The following is a 19876-nucleotide window of genomic DNA, read 5'->3' on the forward strand; positions in this document are numbered from 1 at the left end:
TTTCCTACATCTGGAGCGCTACATCCATTGCAGACGACTTTGGCGCAACCAGGTATTGTAAGTGTGAGAGTAGGCTTGTCCTACGATCCACTAAGATTCAGCCTGCGTTGTCCGATGTGTTCATTCCTGCCCTCCTCTTTGCTTGCTGGGAAGGACGAAGAGGTACGTACCATGGCAGCGCAATGGAAGTCCGTGCCTGCATCCCAGGCAGCTCCACTACTCTGCACACGGTTTCACATGCTCCGACCGTCGAAACACTCAGCCACCACGCAGTGCGCAAGATGCTTCTACAGCGTATGGACCCGACTCCATGCTCTGAGGCCTACTTAACAATACAGCGGTAGAAACTGCAACGCGGCCTGATAAATTTCAAATCATGGTTTGCGTGCTGGAGACCATGATATCATTTCGAGTGCAATGGATTACTGCCTAGCAATGCTACGCTCCATAGTCCAGCAACTAGAAAAAACCCAGAATGCATGACCCATTCTGGCCGTTCGGCAGAATCGGCGAATAGGCTACACTGTGAATGGCTGCTGCTGTTGGATTTTCGTACGCGCCAGTCGGCCTATTCAGCAGAACTGCCGTAGCGAAAACGTAGTTTAACTGTGAGTGTAGGATCCGCTACGATTTCGCCAGCCTCGTCCGCTTGCCTTTGCTTGCTGGGCCCTCAGCTGCTGCCCTTTGTAATCCCACTCCGCGAAGTGCTGGATCGACTAAAATTGACACAGCAAGACTCGCACAATTGCATTGCCAATGCAGGCTCGCCTGCAAGGTTCTATGCAGAGCATGCTATGCTCTAGAACCCAGCAAACAACTAGTTCTGAAAGCATTGGAAGAATGTCCTTATGCATTCACTGGAGACAACTAAAATGCCCATGGGTTCTGCTAAAGCAAGAGATGAAATTAAACAACAGCAGCGTGCCTAATATATCTGCTGGGCACACGTACACGGGGACACTGAACAAACATTTTCAGTGGTCATGCAATCGTTATACACCCGTTTTGGTGAAACCGACTACGTGACCGTTTTCCCACACATGCAACATGGGACCCAATGTAACATGGACCGTTTTTTTATGGAGCACCTTTAAGCTATTGCTCTGTTTCGTATGTGGTTGCTTCTTCAACTGGCATGCAAGTCCAGGCATGCTACCCTTTTTTGCCTGAAGGTCGCTTCCTGATCTACGGCTTGCGCTCAGCTACTCTGTAATGGAGCCCACTTGCTGTTATGAGCCCGCTGAGCTTTACCACCGCGGTTGAGCTGTTGTTGCCGCTGTAACACGTGGCAGTGTCTGCACTTTGTGGCCTGCTCCCGTTACTCCTCGTGCTGCACCCCGGGGGGTGCTTACCAGAACTCGCACGAGTTCCAGTTGAACTTGGAGGCGAGGCAGTGGTGACAAAGGCGTGTGATGCTTCTGATTATCAACACACTCACTCCAGGTGTCACCGGCAGTAAAGTTTGTTCCAAGGCTAGCTTCTAAGGATCGTCCCTCACTTTTAAAATACAAGTAACACACGTGATTCAATAAAATATGTCGGTGGCTTTAGTAGAGAGAGGACAGAGCGGTCGACGGAGCGGATTGACATTCCCAATGGTATGTATGCTCTTGCACTGCTTACGCGAAGATAAGCGTCCCATTTTAATTCGCAGTAAAACTGATTTGATAAGGAATTCTGGACAGTGGGGCCATACGTTAACCTTGAGTTTCGGTGGGTGGTTTGACATGCTGTACGCTAGCTCGTTATTCACGGTATACCCACGGCTCTAAGTAAGCAAAAAAAACAGGAAAACAGCCCTCTTCGAAGTAGGAACCTGTGTCTGCACCCACGTTTCGTCCTTCCTGCATTTCAAATGCCATGCAGTCCATCGTGAACTCGATTCTGTACGTGTTTATTGATGCCATAGCTTACATCTTGGCTGTTCGTGTCATACATGTACTGTAGACTAAAATCTGACTAGTGTAGTCTATCCATCTGAGGATCAGTGAGCAGCTAATCCGTGTTGGCATATCTAAGGTATTGTAGGGTGCTGTTCGCTCAACGCAAAAATACGCGATGTCGTGCTCGTGTGCTTTAGATGCTCTGTGCAACTAGCTTTGAAGACTCACAGTGACCCGGCATGCAGCTATGGCCGCACTGGCTGCCCCCCTGCCCCCTCCTCAGAGTGACGAGAGGGGCGGGTTGGGGAAAGAGGGAGTGCTTTAGGGGGGGAAAACCTCAATTTCCGACTCTAGAAACAATCTTCGTCGCTACTAAGCCCCTCTACGCATACCTTAGACAAGGGGAAATGTGCACGCTCGCAATACATTCACATGCGGGAATGAGATAGCATTCGACAGCATAATCTTCGTTGTTGCCAAAAGGTCAAAATTCTACGCCTAGTGGCTTGCGTCTGCTTGACGGTAAAACAATAAGCTGTAACTCAATATTTTCACCGTGGCCGCTTACTTCTTTTGTTGACGTGAACATCCCATTTGCATGGGTTGCTATGCAATAATAGGGCATAAGGAGGTTTTAATAAAGCAGAACGTGCAGTGCAGCCTACTAATGAATCGCTTGCGCTCTTCGGACTTGTGCACTATCTTGCCACACATTCTAGAGCAACAATGTACTTGCACCCAGTGCCACTTACAGCAAGCGTTTGAAATTCACCCACCCTGAGACATTACTCTAATACACTACTCGCCCAGTCTCTGCTGTGAAGTACACCACATCATGGGTGTATGAGCTCGCAATATTGAGGTGCACCTAAGCGCCGCAAAGCACCTAGGGTAAGCCACGTAAAAGAAGCCAAGGGCGCTGAAATGCAGTCCGGGTGAGGTAGAAATTAAGAGGAGGCCAAGAGGCCTTTCGCCCCGCACAGTAGAAACGGTCCACAGTGATTGCTAGCAAACCAACACCATCCCTCGCCATCTCCCTGTCCCCTACTATATGGGGTCTTCTTAGTCTGACGGGTAATAAATATGTGTGCATTCCTGTTGCAGGCCCAGCGTCTTAAACCCGAATAGGGGGGCTCTACGCAAACTGGTTGCATCCCATAGATGAGATTCCCGCCGAATGGGCAGCAGTCTCGAGACAACCGCTACACCCTCTCATGCGACCGCAAATACCTACCACCATTAAGGCTGGTTCGGCGCTTCTTCAAGCCTGCTGCCGCTGCTAGTCCTGGTTATTCTGCAACTAATATACAGGGAGCTCCCAAGTGGATTACAGGCTAGCACCATTCTTTGCGGCCCAGCATGGCCTCGTGTAGGCTGCGTCACCAGAAAAAGGGTCCCTCAACAGTTGTTATCTTAGTCTTGTGCCTCCGCTTTTACCTTTTTCTTCCTCGGAACCTCGTCAGTCGCTTCATCAGCCCCGAACCCAACATGCTTCATGTGCCTCTTCGGAGCATCTGGTCCTAGGACTACGTCCGTCGAAGCGTCATACTTTCTGGCCATACCGTTAGTCGCGCGGTGAGGCTCATAGCGCTGGAAAGAAGGCTTGGCCCCAGGCTTACCTCCAGCTGCACAACCATATCGAAATAACACAAAGCCTGGAACCCAATATCCGAAATGCCATCCATTCCACAAGTTCAAACAGCAAGTAGTAAGCTCCAAGCGCCCTTCACCACGAAAGCTGAATCTCACCGCTCGAGAGTTGTTGCTCGAGTTGTTCGAGTTTATTTTCCACGTAGCGCCTGCATGCAATCGCTACCGACGGCTCCGCAGGCGCGTGGTTGCCTGCAGCGGCCACGGGATCTGTTCCTGCTGCTGTCTCTGCGGCTGCTGTTTCTGCAGCCTCGGTTAGCGCGTCAACTCGGACGCAGAGCGAGAGCTTAGCTGCCAGCACGCGAGATATCTTTCCTGTGAGCCAATACACGCATCGGAGGATTGACAACTAATGCAAATTCCACAATCAAAGAGCTCCGATGCGAGAAGGCAGCCCTCTCAGAGATAAAGCAGGGAATTCTAGGGCGCCTGAAAGAACGAGTGTCCACTGGACTCGCCAGCAAGAGGGTGAAACAACACAAGGCAGCATTTGGGAGGCTACACGAGCGAGAAGAAAAAGATGCGAAGCGCCGACACGCAAGAACGATATACTTTAGTCTCATGCAGCTCGTGAGTCCCCATTTTCTGGTTCCGACATTTGTCGCTCTCGCACAAATAATCGGTTTACCCTTGATTTTAGGTGTCGCCTGTCCCACTAGGGCAGCATGATATATGATGCCGTATTTAGGGGTGTTGGACTTCGTCTTGAGCGCTCTAAACAGCGCCTTTTCGGCACCAAGAATCTGCAGCGTCGATGCTGGCTGCTTGGATAGAGACAGCAGACTGCCACTGTGAGCCATCAACCGAGCGCCAATGACTTCGCCTACCTGGAGACAGGAAAAGGGGGACGCAGACGCACCACAGAAAAGGAGCATGAAGCAGCAGTTTCTCTCCCCCCTTTCCTCTTGCGTGTGGACGTGCAGCAGAGAGGGGCAGCGAAAGCAAAGGCCCATGCAACTGCGCAGCGGAATATCCAAAAGTAGACGCGAGAGCCTCTGCATGCCTCAATTTAGCGCTCGTGCTTCTACATTGCCCATCTCCCTCGTCTACAACATAAGCCCCCTAGTGCTATTTATATCCCAATGCGAAAACGGCCTGTCAGGCCCGTCGCGACAATCTGCGCCTTGAAAGCTCTTCCAGCCGGCATACAGCCTTTGCTTACCATGTGCGTCAGATTTGGAGCCACAGCCTTCATTCTAAGCTTCAGGTACTCAGCAAGGTTGGCACGATATTCGACAAGCTCTTCGACCCTTGACGCTAGAGAAGTGATGTGGAGCAAATCATCGTCTGTCATTTCTGTCCCCATAGACGTCTCGGCAGACATACGCACCTCGGAGCATATCTGCAAGATATACACATTCAAGGTGCAGGACGCAATATACTGATAGACGTGGTGAACGCTCTTAGCCTCTCGCTCTCTCTAAACATACATACGTGTAATACGTATCTACGGTGAGCTGTGGCTCCTAGGGATATACACCCAAGTAGAGACTAGCGCGGCACAAACGCAAGAACGGCACCCTAAGCAGCTGCGCAAAAACCTAGACGCAAAAATGATTAGATCATTCTATACGACTCGCTGAGTTCTGCCATCCAGTGAAAAAATCTGCGTCTTTGATGCCCGCTTTCAAGCCCCCCACCCTCTTCGACTTTCCTAGCAGATGACTCACCTCATCAGGTAAAATCGATTCAAGATCTGCATGTTTGGTGTTCGTCCTAAACCCGATAAGCTTGACGGCTTTTGCAAAGACGAGGTTGTCCGTTATAACTTTCGCTAGCTCGGGGAAGTGCCACCCATACCACTCCTTCAAGCGCATTGCAAAGTTGTTCAGCTCTTTGTCGAGGTCGTCTAGAAGGGCTGCATCATGAAAGCATGAAGCAGCAGAAAATGCACAGAAAATCCCGATGCCGCGTGCTGCTAGAAGCCACTAGAAACGGCCCCTCTGAAGACCCCTCGAGAGTGCCCCCCGCGGCACAGCGCCATTACAATCTCGAAGAGGCTACGAGAGGACGACAGGAAACACCAATCTTGAAACCTTCTACAAAAAGTGGGATCGCTTGCTCCTTACCAACAGCTTGAATGATCATAGTGTCGAGTTTCTCTGGACTGAAACGAAGCTTGAATCTATTTAAAGAGTGCGATAGAGACATCGCCATCTGCTGACGATCTGTGCATCGGGAAGCATACACACAAATACAAGTTTCAAGTGCTGAGTGGCTTTCAGGCAGGACTGGCTCCATGGTGCCGACTAAGAGGCCGCAGATCTTGGCTATGGAACCTGTCGCCAGCCTCATAGATGTGTATATACACCCGCCCCCACCCCTCGCCTCTCGGCACCCTGTCGCAAGAAAAAATCCTCTTGATCAAGATTCAATAAGACACAGGGGTCACTAAAGAAAAGATTACCCTCCTGGTACCGCTCCCTAGAAGACCACAGCACTGAAGAGCGAAGTGCCGTGCAAGTAATCGTTGAACTGACCCTTTTCCTCGATGCCATCCATGAGAGCTGCGAACTGCTCTTTGATGCCTCTGATTATTTCGTGAGTCTGTGGTGAGAAAAGAACTTCTAAACCCAATTTATTCTTGATCGCAACCCCCAACGCCTTGTCCGCTACAACGAGCTTGCTGCTCTCGCCCTCCGCCTGGAGAAGGTTCTTCTTGAGGAACTTCTTCAGACCCTTGCCAACCTTCGAGTCTACTAAAGCGAGCACCTCCTCAGTCGCCTGCTTGGTATCCTTGAAGCGAGAAAATGCGTGCAGCTCGACAACCCGCTGAGCCGCCTCTGGGGATGCAAAATGCGCCTGAAGGGCCTCAACGTCCGAAACCTCCAAAAGCTTCCCCTTCTTTATACGGAACAGGGCGAAGCCTGCAGAGGTTTCTAGCAACGCCAACATCTTGCTGTCGAGTTACCAAGCACCCGAGGCTGCCGTCTTCCTTGCGTTCGCTGAGCCCTTTCAGCTACTTCGTCGCACTTATAGCGATCTCGTATGCCCCCGGTTTACGACGAACTCCCGAAGTCGCCTCAGACTACGGCGACGAGTTCGCAGAACCGTGTGGACTGTCACCGCCGTCCCCCTCACTGCCGCTCGCGCGCTGGCTCCCTGCGGCTGAGGGCAGACGGCCCCACAGGGCAGATCAGAATGCTAAGAGACGCACAATGGCGATCGAAACACAGAATTCGCCGAAAAGCTGTGCAACTGAAGCACTCAGAAGATCAACAGACCACAGCGGTGCGGGGCCGTGGCAGCGGCGCCAGCAGCAGCAGCGGCTGCCGGAAGAGAAGGGGCAAAGAGTGCGAATACAGCAGCGCGATTCGAGGAACGCTGCAGTTCGGCCCAAAAAAAACTTATTGCAAAGAAACGGACAAGAAGCACAAAACGAAGCAAGGGGCTCCATGCCTCCCGATGCCGCAGGGCTTGTGGGGATGACACTCTCTCCCTGCAGCGGCAGCCTTGGTGGCTTCATGAGGGGGCCCCTTGCTTCTGCGATGGCTGATCTCCGGAGGCGTGTCGATATCCAAAAGCGCCTCCTTCTATTAGCGCGACGAAGAAAGGGAAAAAATTGACACAACAGGATGGCTGTGCATATGATCAGTGCTATCAGCCTCCAAAAATCCGATCTCCCCCTTCGGCGTAAGGGGCCCCCGATCCCCGGGATTGCAGCAGGAACGCGGCAAGAGGCCCTTGTAGAGCTGAGGAGGGGCCCCCCGGTTTGTAGGCCTTCCGTCGGTGGTGGCTATTTAAGGCCTGTTTTACTCGCCTGATTTCGAAATGTCACACGAAGAGATGTGCAATACCAGCGTCGAGAAGCCTGCATCAACATCAAAAGTTTTGAGCTCCAGCAGCCGATGCTCAAAACTCGTCCCTCCGCGCTCATGAGATCTTCGCCCTTTGCCCGTAATGTTGGCTTTCAGTTGGCGATCTGGGATTTTCGGGGTGGTGTAGAGGCTTCAGACTATCAATGAGTTTCTGTCTCGCAGCGTGTGCTTGGTCCTACCCCAGAGGCAATGGCGCTGTGGCTCCGCGACTCGGAAGCTAGCGAATGTTACCGCTGTGGCGTGTCCTTCTCAGCCCTGATCCGCCGACACCACTGCAGACAATGCGGTCTAATCTTTTGCTGGCGCTGCTGCTCCCTATGCAGGGAGTCGAGGGGCCCTCATGCGGAAGGCGCTCTGAAGCTCTGTCTCGCGTGTCTTTTTCAGAAGAAGCGACAGATAAGGCTGTTGACCCCCTTGTGTCAGCAGCAACAAGATCTGGACGCAATGACGGAATGGATGCAACACGCATGGGAATCTTCCACCGGGGGCCCCATACATGACTCGGGCTGTCTTGACACCCCTAACCCCATGGTTCCCCTGCCTCCTCCAGCTGATGCTGGTGAGACGAGCCGTTGCAGTCACACGAACTCGCAGGAGAGGCTTTCAGGGGCTTCGAGGGAGGCTTGCCCCAACGGCCTGCATGCGATGCGTCTGCTGAGAGAAAGTGTTTCTGCACACTGCATGCTGGAAGGCATCCCCGCAGCCGCCGTGACAGTACTGCTGCACCTTGTCGTTCGCGCTATCTCCGCCGTGCAGCTACCCCCCTCTGCTGCTCGCTCCCTTGGAGATGCCGTTTACATTTGCTGCACCAGGGGTGAAGACATCCGACAGTCGCACACGCTCTCTGGTCTAGCAGTCCCCTTGATGCTGCAGCACAAGCAGCAGCAGCAGCTGCTGCCCATGCGAAAAGCTCGGCTCCTGCTGCTGGCTGGGAATTTAGACATGCAGCGCAAATGGGGCTTTAAAGACTTCCCGGGGGCCAGTGTTCCGGTGCTCCAAGGGGGCCCCCTTGGGGGCCCTGGGGGGCCCCCTTCCGATGAGGGGTTTGCTCGGCTCGAAGTCGAGAAGAGACGGCGAAGCCTCGCATTACAGGTGCTGCAGCGACAGTTGGCCTTGCTGCAGCCCGACGTTCTGCTGCTTTCCGGAGGTGTTTCTCAGTCGCTGTCAATCTACTTGGCTAGTCTTCGGGTAGTCGTAATACCGGGTGTCTCCGTTGCCAACTTGGTGAGGGCGAGCAGGGCCATAGGGGCCCCCCTATGGGCGTCTCTTGAAGTTGCAACGACCTCTTTGCTGAAAAACGAGAAAGCCTTGGGCTGGTGCTCCGTAGAGTGGGGGCCCCCCGCCCCTGGCGCGTCTGCACACCTCATTCTCTCCGACTGCCCCCCCTTCCGCCTCTGCACGATCTGTCTTGTCCTCCCGCCATCGGCAGACGCTGCGCGGGCTGCTGCGAAGGCGTCTGTAGCTCTGGCAGCAGAGCCGCTCACAGCAGTAGCCGCTGCAGCCGCAGCAGGGGCTGCCGCGCAAGAGCGAGCAGCGCAGAGGTACAAAAGGGTTCTTTGGAGGGCCCTTTGGACTGCTTTTGGCCTGCAGCAGCAACTCAAATTCGTTGCTGCATGCTGCTATCCAGGGAATCACCGTCTCTGTCCGTCATGGGTTCAGCAGGCAGAAGAGATGCTGCTGCTGCTGCGATCGTCTGCAGCAGAGTATCCGCATGGGTGCTTACAGGGTACGTGGAGGGGAGGCTCTGCGGAAGGGGCACCGCTGAAGGACGGGAAACAAGCGTGCGACGACGATACAGACACAGCAATCAAGCAGCTGCAAAGGCCCAATAGTGTGTTCTGCCGTGCAATTGCTGGCGATAACCGCCTAGAGAACATTGCAGCAGTGCTAAAAAAGGAGTTTCGGGGGCAGACGCTAGTGCAGTGGCTGCGGTCTTGCGGTTCCTCGTTGGGGTCAAGAAGCCCCATGGACCTGGTCCGTCGGCTGCTGCAGTGTATGTACACCGAGACACACCCGCGGCAGAGCTCGAAGGAGCCTTCAAACGCGCCAGCCGTAGCAGCAGCAGCAGCGGGAAATCACGGCAATGTCGCTGGTTCAACGCAGCTACAGTTCCTAATGCTGGTGGATGCTGCAGATTCTCCAAAGGGCAGTGATGGACCGCCAAGAGTTTCCCAGGAGGACCTCTGCTTCCCAGATCACCTCCGCGTCACCCCTCCCGGCAGGCTCTGCTGCAGTGCAGAGGCCCCCCAGCAATATGAGGATGCGAATTCTGCTGCCTTCGGCGCAGACGGTGCGGAACCTGGAGATGCCGATTCAACTTGGAGTCGCCTCCTGGAGGAGGCCTTTCTCCTGGAGGCGCAAAGGCCCTCCTACGAAATCAGCTGGAGCTGCCGGTTACAGCATTGCTCCTCCGGATATGCGGGGGCCCCTAGTCCCCCATGTGTGCTGTCTTTCAACCCCTTTGGCGCGACGCTAGGCGAAGTCCTATGCAGCTGGACGCGCTTTATTCTGCAGCAGCCTGGTGCGCGTCGCTGTCCAGCCGGAGATGCTAGATGCAAGCGGCCGCTCTCCGAGCACACGCTCGCTTTTTCGCGCGATACTAACCGCGTTCTCATCACCTTCACTGTCAGTGTTGCTCTGCAGATCCTCAGTGCTGAGCCAGAGGCTTCGTCGTGCCCCCAGATAGCCGACTGCCGATTCACGGCAGTCCCTACTTTTAAGTCCTCGAATTTGACTGCTGCTGCGTCGCCGAACGTGTAGGCGGCTTCCTGCCGCGGAACGTAGGGTCTGTATACAGAGGGCTTGAGTCGAGCTTCGCTCTCTCCTTGCTAATGCATGCTGCGGCTGCTTCGCAGGAAGGACTCCCCGCGCACCCTGGGGGGCCCTCTCATGTGTCCAGTCCGATCCTGCGGTGTAGCAGGATTGACGGATCCCCTAGTCTGTCTTCGGGGCTTCCTGATGCAGCAGGAGCATCAGCTAGAGCAGCAGCACCAAGCAATCCGGTCAGTCCGCATGCGCCTCGGGCTGCCGCAGCGTCTAGCGAGGCAAGTTCTTCTCCAGCATCAAAAGATCTCGACGCAGCGACAACAGCTTCAGGGGTGCACAAGGGAGCATGCACAGGTGGGTCTGCCCAGTGTGCAACTTGGTGGCAAACTTGCAGCCGATGTGGAGGCTCTCCCCTAGCACCGCCAGAAGAGATTGGGCGCTTCGGGGATATCCCATTTGTCCAGCTCCTAGAGCTGCTGCTTACGGACGAAACCTTGCGCGGAGACGGCACCTGCAGCGGGACGCTTATTCTCCAAAAGCAGCAAGGCCTACAGCTGCAAGGGCAGCTGGCGGCAGGCACTGAATCGTGGATTCCTTCCGGGTGCTCGCATTTGGTATTTAGGGATAGGACGTTCCACTTTGTCTGCGGAAATGTTGTAAGGCGCACCCTCCCCGGCTGCTGCTGGTGATCTCCCTCGTGTATTGGTGGCGCTGCTGATGGCGTTGCCTCGGAGGCGTGTGCTTGCAAGCGAAGTTCCCTGGAGTAAATGCGTATGAACAAACCTGATGGCTTTTATAGAACGAGTCTCGCAGCCCTGTGTCTGACGCTGTGATGTAACCTCGTTTCCGTCGTATATGTATGTGTATGTGCTAAGATTTGTATGCTCCCCTCCTATGTATCGCTTCCGCCTCAGGGTATGTCCTGCAAGCACCAGAGCCGAAGACTTTATTCCATATGCCGTCAAGGGGGTTCCCATCTGCTCCTCACTCCCGTCGCAGGGGGCCCCCCGGACTGCGACCCGACGCTAAGCTCGGATGAGGACGCAGCAGAGGGGCCCCCAGCAGAGGGGCCCCCAGCAGCAGCTGCAGAAGTAGCGCCAAGACTCCCCGCTACCACTGCCAGCTTTTCGAGTCTGTCTGGCCCTGAGCAGCATGCAGACTTGTGCATGAGTGGCGGCATCTGCTCCAAGGCGCGTCTGCTTCTGCAGGTGGCGGCAAGACGCCTGGGAAAAGCTGTCGTTGGCAGTCCCCAGGGGGCCCCCCACTTGGGGCCCCTTGACTGCAGTGCTGGGGCGACACCTTCGGGGGGCTTTTGTTGCTTAGAAAAGGCCATACAGAGGACTTTTGAGGCGGCTCTGAATGCAGTCCGTGATAGAAAGGCAAGTTGCAGGCATGCAATTTGCGATAGTTTTTTAGCAGCAGCAGCAGCAGCAATGGAGGGAGCAGCAGCCCTTGCACCCTGACAGTTGTCACCATAGAAACAGCAGCCTGAATAGGAGCAGCTACCCTTTGACCCGTCAAGCTCGTTTCCCTTGGGAAGGCGGTGCGTCACGGTTCGGTGGCCTTTTAAAACGTCTATCGTATGGTTTCTGCGGCGTTTTTGCAGGCGTCTTGGGCAAGACGAGGGGTGGATTTTCTGTTGGTGTCTGCTGCTGCAGTGCAGCAGCAGCTGGTAGCCGTGGATATGCAGGAAGGGGTGGTAACGCAGAGCGGCTCCTTTGCAGCGTCTTCCACGCCTTCTGCATCTCCTGCTCTTCCCAGTTCTGCGGATTCACCGGCACGACACCCTCCTGGCGACGTAGCCTGGGAGCTTTGGACTGTGCTCTCTAAGCTGCTGCTTACCCTTCGACGCGAGCTGGGCGTGCTGCAGGAAGAACTGCAGCAGGCAGCAGCAACATTGACCTTGTTTTGGTGCTCGTTGCAACAGGTTGTGGAGGCGCATGCGGGCCCCCAGAATCAGCAGGAGCATGGTGGTTGCTGCGAAAGGCAGCCGAGCTGCTCAGCCTCTAGAGGGCAACACGAAAGGAGTCCAGCAAACGCAGTGCAAGCACGACGGAAGTGTGGCTGTTGGTGGGCGGCCCAAAGGCTACTGCAGGTTTGTGACTTTTCGTGGAATTCTCTCGAGAGGATTTTTAGGCAGCGCTTTACCGCTATCCTCCGGAGCTTCTCCTTTGCCGCAGAGGCGGCCTTGCAGGAGTCGTCCCTGCCGAACGCCTCCGCTTGTCTCCCCAGGCCCTCTGCCAACGACACCACGGTGTGTGAGCGAGCATCATCTTCTGTCGGACTTGCTGGTGGGCTTGCAGGCGAAGGGCAGGCCCTAGAGCTCAGAGGTTTCGTTGTGCTAGAGAGCACAGCAAGGCTGTGTGCAGGCAAGGCCTTCCCTTTGACGCGGCGCGCAGCGGAACGTCCCAAGGGATCAGACGCGGGAGGGGTAGCACCGGCTGCAGCATCCACAGCACCTCCAGTCAACAAGGCACCAGCATGGCAAGAGAGCAGTCGATATTTGAGCCCCGCGATGCAAGGGGGTCACCAGCAGCTCCAGTCCGTACAGGAGGCCCCTACTGCTGCAGTGCAGGCGTGCAGATTTGCAACAAACGGATTACGTACGACATCACCGACGGCAGTCTCAGGTGCAGGGGCAGAGGCAAGCCCGCGGTGTCAGCAGCAGCGCAGCATTTCGTGCGAAGTCGTGTGGCGTCTACGCCGCAGGGAAGAGGTGCTCAAGTCCAGTGCGCGAATGAACACGCGAGCACTGTCTCCAATGAGGCTGCGTGACGGCGAAGAAGCGGCCTCAAGGCCTGTTGCCAGAAGTCCAGCCCCACAGGTGGTAGAGGGTTCAGGGTCGTCTGGAGCCACAATTGGAGGCGCAGAAGGTTCTAGAAAAAAACGCGTATCTGCTACTGCGCAAGCTGCACCAAAAGCCGTGCATTTTTCGAGGAGTTCTATCAGCGGTACAGCTGCCGCCATGGAGCCATTTGACGGTTCCCTTCGGGAGGGGCCCTGGAGGCCCCTCAAGTTGGGGGCCCTTCGGGCTAGCGCACCGGTACAGCCGACTCTACGGGGGGGTGTTCACGACACCGCAGTTAGAGAGCCATGGTTGCATGCGGTGGATTCCTTCTTTGGCGGCGTGCGCGAGGAGGCTGATTGTCTGCAGCATCTGCATCAAGTGACACGAGAAGCTGTGCGGGCACTGGAGGCATCCCTGTCTTCGGTGCTGGAGGAGGCACGCGTGATCGATCCCAGCGCTCAAGAGGGCCTCCACGGCTGCTTGAACTCGCAGGAGGCTGGAGATGCAGGGTCGCTCATCGCTGCTGCCATCCTCAGCAGACACGCGGCGCTGCAGCTGCAGCGGCGATGGGCAACTGATTTCTCGAATGTGTGTGGCGGCTGCTGTGGGGGCTTTTGTGGACGCTGCACGCGCGCGTCAACGGGTTCCAAATCTCCGGAGGCAGAGAGCACCACCTCTCTCAAGGCATGCAAATGCTGCCAGGGGACTTGCCCGGGTGCTCTGCACCGCGCACGAAGTCGAGCAGCGGCCCTAGGCAGCAACACGGGGATGCGAAGGTTGCAGGATGGTGGCCTCTTAGGAAGTGGTGGGTGTGCTCATGGCTGCTTCCTGCTTCCGTCTGCGCTGCGCAGTCTTCTTTCGGACCAGGCAGAGGGCCTTTTGAAGGATCACGAAGCCTCAGAGTGTTTGCCCAAAAGGAAAAGCGGCGCAGAGTTGCCAGCGTTCGCAGTGTCTGCTCCAGCGAGGGATGGAGATGGGGAAGTGCCGGTACCGCACACTGACGCGTCTGCTGAAGCCGTTGGTCTCCAGCAAGGGGACTGCTTCAGTTGCTGTTTGTTTGTACCGCCATTGTGCTCCGCGCAGTGGCCTGTTGCACGCGGGGCGGAGCCAACAGGACGCAGACCACGACTTGTCGCTCTTTCTTCAGAGGACGATTTGGAAAGAGTTCGTTTGGGCGGGGGGGGCCCCTTTGAGTCGACAAACAGGCCTGTGGCAGCGCTCTCGCAAGTACAGAGTGCAAAAGAAGATAGCTTGCTAGTGCTTCGCGACGTGCTTGAGGCGCCAACGGACGGTACAGACCCGCATATCGTGGTGCAACAACTCGGAAGGGATCGAAGTCATACAGTGACTCTGTTCTTCGCTCCGCAGGTCAGTTCCGAGGGGCCTCAAGACAAAGACACTGTGCTGTCTGGCTGAAAATCACTTTGCTCGGGGTAAAAGATACTCAGGGGGCTTCAAGGGTGGGTTGCTCTACCGGAGAGTCTAATGGTGGGTAATCTCTAAGCGTACAGATAACTGGAGCGGCATCTAGATCACTGCCTCCTGCTGTTGTATGAGGCTTGGCTCCTGCAGCCTTCGCTGCCGGCAAACAGGCGCTGCAGATGTTGGGCCTTTCTGTAGTCTGATATGTGCAGTCAGTTGAATCGTCTCTTTTCGCTTGTTTGTTTGTGTATGGGTTTCAGTTCCACGCGTTGCGGCATCTTTTATGCAGCGACGATCTGCAATTTTGCTGTTCGATAAAGCGGACGAGGCCAGTAAAGCTCTATGGGGGCAAAAGCGGAGCGTCCTTTAGCATCTCCTCCGATGGGTTGGTTAAAGCCCTAAGCTTCACGCTGCGTATTTTGATGAGTCTAATGATATGAAGTCGTGTAGCTTAGTGTAGTGGGGTATGTCCGATGCGCTGGTGCTCTTCTTGGTTGTACAAAGGCCACAGAGCCTCCTCAGCACACAGCCAGTCTCTCTGCTGCCGTGTATATCTGTTGACTGCGGCTCTGCACTATTCCATCTGCTTATATGTCAGGCTGTATATTCTCAAGGAGATAAACCGCCACGAGCTCAAGTTGCTTCTAGCACAGGGAGATGCCTTCTTCCGTCGTTTCTCCGGGGCACTCTATGGATCCAGACCGTCTGCCCTTACGGCTCTCTTTGGCCTCTTTCAGCTCACGACAACCGCCAGCACAGAAAAAAAGTATTTTGTTGCAATGCGGAACCTCCGATTCAGGGAAGGAGGACACCCGAAGGGACCTGTGAAGGTCTTTGACCTAAAGGGACTTGGGTGGCAGCGCTATGTTCCTGACAAGGAAGCAACCACGTGCAGCACCACCCGAAGTAGTGGTGATAGTGCTAGCACTAGAAACAAAGGAGCTGACGCTGTAGTGACAAGCCTAGGTGTAGCAGCAACTGGACGCAACGCACAAGCAGCAGGCACCGCGATGCCCGCAGAAAGGACAGGCACTTCTATGGGGCCTATAGCAGAGGAGCAGACAGGCAGCTGCGCAGCGTCAGGATCCTCCTTAGGAGCACCGGGAGGCAGGGAGAAGACGCGCATACAATCAGGTAGAGGAAGAATAGATTGGAACTCGTGAAATCGAATAGACTGGAGCTCGTGGAATTCGTTTTAGAAGTACTCTTGGCACACAGATATGCTGAGAGCGGTTCACAGACTTAAAATAGCAAGCCAGTGACAGACAGATAGGCTTGTTAGTGTGTGATATGTCCTTTCTACGTCTGCAGATGAAACTCCATGTCTTGCGCTGCCTGCTACCCTGGCATGCGCCTTATCGGCGTCTGGTGCCTCGTCTGTCGCAGTATCGGAAGCAACCGCAGTGGTAGCAGCAGGAGAGGCTCCAGAGTCCTCGTCTGCGCAGGCTGCATTAGAGGGCGTACCTGTACTGTGGGATCAGAATTTACGGGAATATTCTGGTGGATTTGCGCTGTGTTTAATTCCTCCTGACAATACCACGCTTATGGCCGCTCTGAAAGAAGATCTCGAGCTTTTGCAGCGCCTCGAAGTCGTCGATTACTCTCTGCTGGTGGTGCTGTACGAGGAGACTGGGGAGCTTTGTTTCGGGCTCATTGATTTCTTCCGTCGATACACCTGGGATAAGCAGGTAGAAAACATTGGGAAATCTATTGCCTACATGACCAGCGGACTCCAACCGACTGTCCTCTCGCCTGCAGACTACAGACAGAGGTTTGCAGAAGCCCTCGGCGGATTCTTCACAGCTGCAGTCCCCGCAGCGCCGTTCCCTCCTCGAGAATCCTTTGCTGCTCTCATAAAGGGACTGTCACGGAGCAGCTCTACATCGAAAGCTAAGGAAGATAACGCTGCAGATGCCGCTGTCCACGTTGCAGCTCCTAGATATGGCCGACCAGGGGTAACAAAGGAACAGATAGAACGTCCTCGTGGCACTCCTGCAACAAATGCTGACCTCGCGTCTGCTGTGTTTACGCTGACTGCGGGCTTCCCAGTATTGAAGGACGAATTGCCATTGCGGACGGCTTCCAATTCGCCTCCTAGGAACCGGGCTCCTTCTCCTGCGGCTTACTTTAGAAGCATTATCCTAGACCAGCAGCTGCGCGATTCTGGAGGAAACATTCCGTGGCCGCCTCCAGTGCAAGAGGAAAAAGCACAGCCTCCACAGCAGGTGTATGCTCACAGGAAGTCGGAGGAGTCTGTGCTCAATCGCTGAGTGCTGCAGCATCTAGCGGCAGGCATCTAGCATGCTCTACATAGTTTTCCCTGAGTTGCTGCTCCCTTCACAGTGGAAACAGCCGCGCGTTCAGTACTACTTTCGGGGTTAGCGGGTGCTCTTACGTAGGACGCACACTAGGCGTGAGGAAAGTTTTAAATCCTGGGCAGACTCCTACATTTGGGGGACCCTGAGAGGATCTATTGCCCAGCTTATGTTTGTTGCGTCACAAAAAACTTCATTTTTTTGTCCTTTCTACTTCCGCTTTTAGATTTTAGAGCGCACTCTGTCTTCGAGCACACAGACAGGGGACCCTAGGGATGGCCCCTCAGGAGGCACCTCAGTGCTTTCGACTCTATTAAGCCGCATTGTTTTGGGAAAAAATAGCGTCTACAGGCCAGTCCTGCTATTTGGTGACGCCCCCTCCGGCTAACTGTCGGTCCCCGTGCAGGCGTCACGAAAATCACTAGGCCTGTCTAATTCGAGGCATTGGAGGACTTGTGCGCAGCAGCAGGTGCGTCCGCTACTACAGCGACGCTTTGCGTTGTATCAGGCGGCTGGTTCAGTGTTTTCTTGTTTTTCTTGCTACCTAGTTGATTGTTTCCCTTGAGTCTCTCGCGGAGAACCTCGAGCAGGCGCGGCGCAACCACGGAGGGCCTTGTCATGAAGGTCACAAGAAACACACATCGGCAAATGAATGCATGCAGGTAGAATTGGCGTGAAAAGACCCCACCTAGTTGCACCCACACTACCGCGACACAGACACACACACAGACACACAAACACACACACAAACACAGACACGGCGGCAAGGCAGGACAAGCTTTGAGGAAACGTAAGAACGGGTGCGGAGCCACTTTGGCTTAGCAGCTTTGTGAGCTGCTCCTTTAGATGTAGGGGGCATTTTTACCTTCCCGCAACAACTTGTACTTGGCCCCTAATGGAAACGGTTCCTAAAGGAGATCCTGGTGGCTTGAAGACGTTTCTTGCCGCTGCGCACACGACTCGGCACTGTTTCTCTTCTCGCCCTTTTGAGAAATACGCCGCACAGTGAGCAGCAAATGACAAGGCCTCCGAGAAAAGGCTCTTTGAAGGCCTGTTGCACGAACTCTCAGAGGGCCATCGCAACAAGACGTGGGCACCAGGGAGACCCTCCGCATGCAACCAGAAATCGGAGGGCAGCGCCACTGAAAATGTGAGATGCTCGTTCTGCAAAAATAAACAGACGAAGGAGGACAAAGCAAGAGGCAAGGGGGAAGGTTACGGGGGAAGAAGGCGCTAAGAGAGAGCGCAAAAAGACTTGTAGAACGAGTTAGGCTTTAGTATCGAGAGAGCTTCCAACAGCGGCCCTGCTTAGGGTGGCACGTCGATAGAAGGGTTGTCACACGTAGAACACAACCAAGGCTTGGGGGATCAAGACGCCGCGTAGGCTTACAGGCCGGCATGCAGGGGGGCAGAAAAAGGATAGAGGACAGCGAGGAAGGAAGGGGAAGGGGTGACAGCTGAGTGCACGGAAGACGAGAGTGCTGGGAGAGTGGGGTTTCTTTGGGGAAGAGGCCAGACATGCGGAAGGCGACTTTTTTGGATTCGAGACGGCGTTCGCATGCAAGTTATACCTGTTTCGCATTCCGACCGATAAGAACAATGGCGCTATTAGGGTCACCGGGAACGACTTCGAGCCGCAGAAGGCCTCGCGAAAGAGCGTTTTGCTTCTGTGATCCCTGTCTTTTCTCAGACTTCGATGCATGTGCAAGGGAGACCCGTGGTGTCGCTGTCGCCTGCAGAAAGTGGCAGCAGCAGCATGCACCCGACCGTTGAATCGTCAGGCGAGGGCATCGGAATTCATGGAGGCACTTTGCAGTAAAACTCTAGAGGAGAGGCAGAAGGCGAGCGAGCCGCAAAAGAAGATCTGGGAAAAGCAGAGGCCAAGGATCCGGGGGAGGGGCTGATATGAGACCTGCTGCTCGCTTGAGTGTTCGCAGTCTGTGGGAAGCTTTTCACGGGCGGAGCTCTGTGAGGCAGTAGCGCAATGCCGAAAGAAGTCGCTGCTTCCAAGCCGTATCCAGCGGCTCCGGGGAGCGGCTGTCCTTGAGGGGGAGCCCGACCAAAGGGACAGGGGATTCGCAGAACACGAAGGCAAAACAAAAGCAAGGCGATTCGAAGAGAGTGAAACAACAGTCTCGCTGTCTGGAAGGGAGGGCGGCGCGTGAGCGGGTGTTAGGAAAAGCAGACGCCTCCCCGAGGCAAGTGACCCCGGACCATTGAAGTGCCTCAGGCACGTCCTGAGAACTACCTGAGACCAACAAGGTGCGTGCTGCATTGCATTGGGTAGCGGCGAGAGAAACAGGGAAAAGGCGACTCGTGCGAAGCAGCTGAGGCGCATCTGCAGGGACGGCGAGACAGCGCGTGTCTGAGGCACCACCTGCACAGAGGCAGAAAGGCCCTTAGGGCCTCGGTTGGAGGGGCACGATCATCGGTTTCCAGCAGGATTCAAGTTCCCAAAGAAAAGCAAAGCGTTTACGTCCCCGTATTCCAAGTGGCTATGCACTTCGATGCTTGAGGAGGGGCCCAAGGGCAGCTGTAGCCTAGCGATGGTGGGGGGACCTCCCGGGAGGATGGGAGGGTGGGCGGTAAGGCAGCTAGCGGTGGGAACTGGCCGCAATGCGATAAAAGCTCCCCAAAGAAAAAACAACCACTCTTCGAAACCAACTTTAAGGTATCCCCCTGATAAGCACGGCTACCCCCGCGTGGTTTACTCGAGCTTCACTCGGAGGACCCCAAGGCATCCACCGACCCTGTTTACAGTCTCCTAGTCTCGAAAGGCTTGCTTACAGGTTACACAGTGCTCACGCCAATTGGCGAACGCAGAATGGTTCATTGTGAATCGTAACTGTGGAATCTCGCTTCTGAGCAACTGTCTTTCGGTTCCGAGACCTCCGAAGAAGAAGGCAAGAACGAGAGAGAGATATATAAAGGGCAACCGAACCGCTATCCGCAAGCCTTGCCGCTTTTTCACCCTCGTTAACCCCGTCCGGCAAATGCCGTGTTGGTGTTCTACACACACTTCCACTACGCGGCACTTTGAACCCCTCAGGGAGATGGGAGCGACCGATCCGCGAGGCCTAAGGCCACATTTCTAGCGGGGTGGCATCTGTAATCCTAGGCGTGCATATGTATGCATATATATGTATATATGTATATATTTATCGGCATCGAGGCTTTCAAGACTTTCCCGACACTCAAGGGCTTTGGCGCTTGGCCGTAATACTTCGTAAGAAC

At 55.0% G+C, this 19876-nt stretch overlaps 3 protein-coding genes across 3 annotated transcripts; 1 reads left to right on the plus strand and 2 right to left on the minus strand.

The window, feature by feature from the left end:
* Positions 1-3296: 3296 nt before the first annotated feature.
* LOC34623014 (probable nucleolar protein 5-2) lies at positions 3297-6428 on the minus strand. The gene is made up of 7 exons (XM_026335059.1): positions 6014-6428; positions 5603-5701; positions 5204-5391; positions 4696-4875; positions 4162-4360; positions 3633-3848; positions 3297-3508 (listed from the first exon to the last, which is right to left on the minus strand). Exons 1-7 carry the CDS (start codon positions 6426-6428, stop codon positions 3297-3299), a joined length of 1509 nt encoding a protein of 502 aa, XP_026190844.1.
* A 1112-nt stretch (positions 6429-7540) lies between these two features.
* Positions 7541-16597, plus strand: LOC34623015. Its single transcript, XM_026335042.1, has 9 exons — positions 7541-8993; positions 9105-9976; positions 10207-10731; positions 11032-11178; positions 11326-11571; positions 11724-14273; positions 14588-14712; positions 14926-15461; positions 15639-16597. The coding sequence occupies exons 1-9, from the start codon at positions 7541-7543 to the stop codon at positions 16595-16597; spliced, it is 7413 nt and encodes a 2470-aa protein (XP_026190827.1).
* A 906-nt stretch (positions 16598-17503) lies between these two features.
* Positions 17504-19475, minus strand: LOC113146752 (uncharacterized protein YloA-like). The gene is made up of 3 exons (XM_026335043.1): positions 19430-19475; positions 18214-18287; positions 17504-17806 (listed from the first exon to the last, which is right to left on the minus strand). Exons 1-3 carry the CDS (start codon positions 19473-19475, stop codon positions 17504-17506), a joined length of 423 nt encoding a protein of 140 aa, XP_026190828.1.
* Positions 19476-19876: the final 401 nt, after the last annotated feature.

Source organism: Cyclospora cayetanensis, unplaced genomic scaffold (genome assembly GCF_002999335.1).
Source record: "Cyclospora cayetanensis isolate NF1_C8 unplaced genomic scaffold, CcayRef3 CcayRef3_contig_58, whole genome shotgun sequence".
In the NCBI taxonomy this organism is placed as follows: domain Eukaryota; phylum Apicomplexa; class Conoidasida; order Eucoccidiorida; family Eimeriidae; genus Cyclospora; species Cyclospora cayetanensis.

What these genes read in the sequence shown, in the direction of transcription:
- LOC34623015 (XM_026335042.1), top strand. Translation starts at nt 7,541, where the DNA reads ATGGCGCTGTGGCTCCGCGACTCGGAAGCTAGCGAATGTTACCGCTGT. An exon ending in ACGCAGCAGAGGGGCCCCCA is followed by an intron (nt 11,179 to 11,325) that starts GCAGAGGGGCCC and finishes CTGCTTCTGCAG; the next exon opens with GTGGCGGCAAGACGCCTGGG. An exon ending in CTCTGTTCTTCGCTCCGCAG is followed by an intron (nt 14,274 to 14,587) that starts GTCAGTTCCGAG and finishes TATGGGTTTCAG; the next exon opens with TTCCACGCGTTGCGGCATCT.
- LOC113146752 (XM_026335043.1), bottom strand. Translation starts at nt 19,475, where the DNA reads ATGAACCATTCTGCGTTCGCCAATTGGCGTGAGCACTGTGTAACCT. An exon ending in GCGTGAGCACTGTGTAACCT is followed by an intron (nt 18,288 to 19,429) that starts GTAAGCAAGCCT and finishes CTCTTTCGCGAG; the next exon opens with GCCTTCTGCGGCTCGAAGTC. An exon ending in TCGGTCGGAATGCGAAACAG is followed by an intron (nt 17,807 to 18,213) that starts GTATAACTTGCA and finishes TTATTTTTGCAG; the next exon opens with AACGAGCATCTCACATTTTC.
- LOC34623014 (XM_026335059.1), bottom strand. Translation starts at nt 6,428, where the DNA reads ATGTTGGCGTTGCTAGAAACCTCTGCAGGCTTCGCCCTGTTCCGTATA. An exon ending in GGATGGCATCGAGGAAAAGG is followed by an intron (nt 5,702 to 6,013) that starts GTCAGTTCAACG and finishes CCCGATGCACAG; the next exon opens with ATCGTCAGCAGATGGCGATG. An exon ending in CTCCAAATCTGACGCACATG is followed by an intron (nt 4,361 to 4,695) that starts GTAAGCAAAGGC and finishes TCCTGTCTCCAG; the next exon opens with GTAGGCGAAGTCATTGGCGC.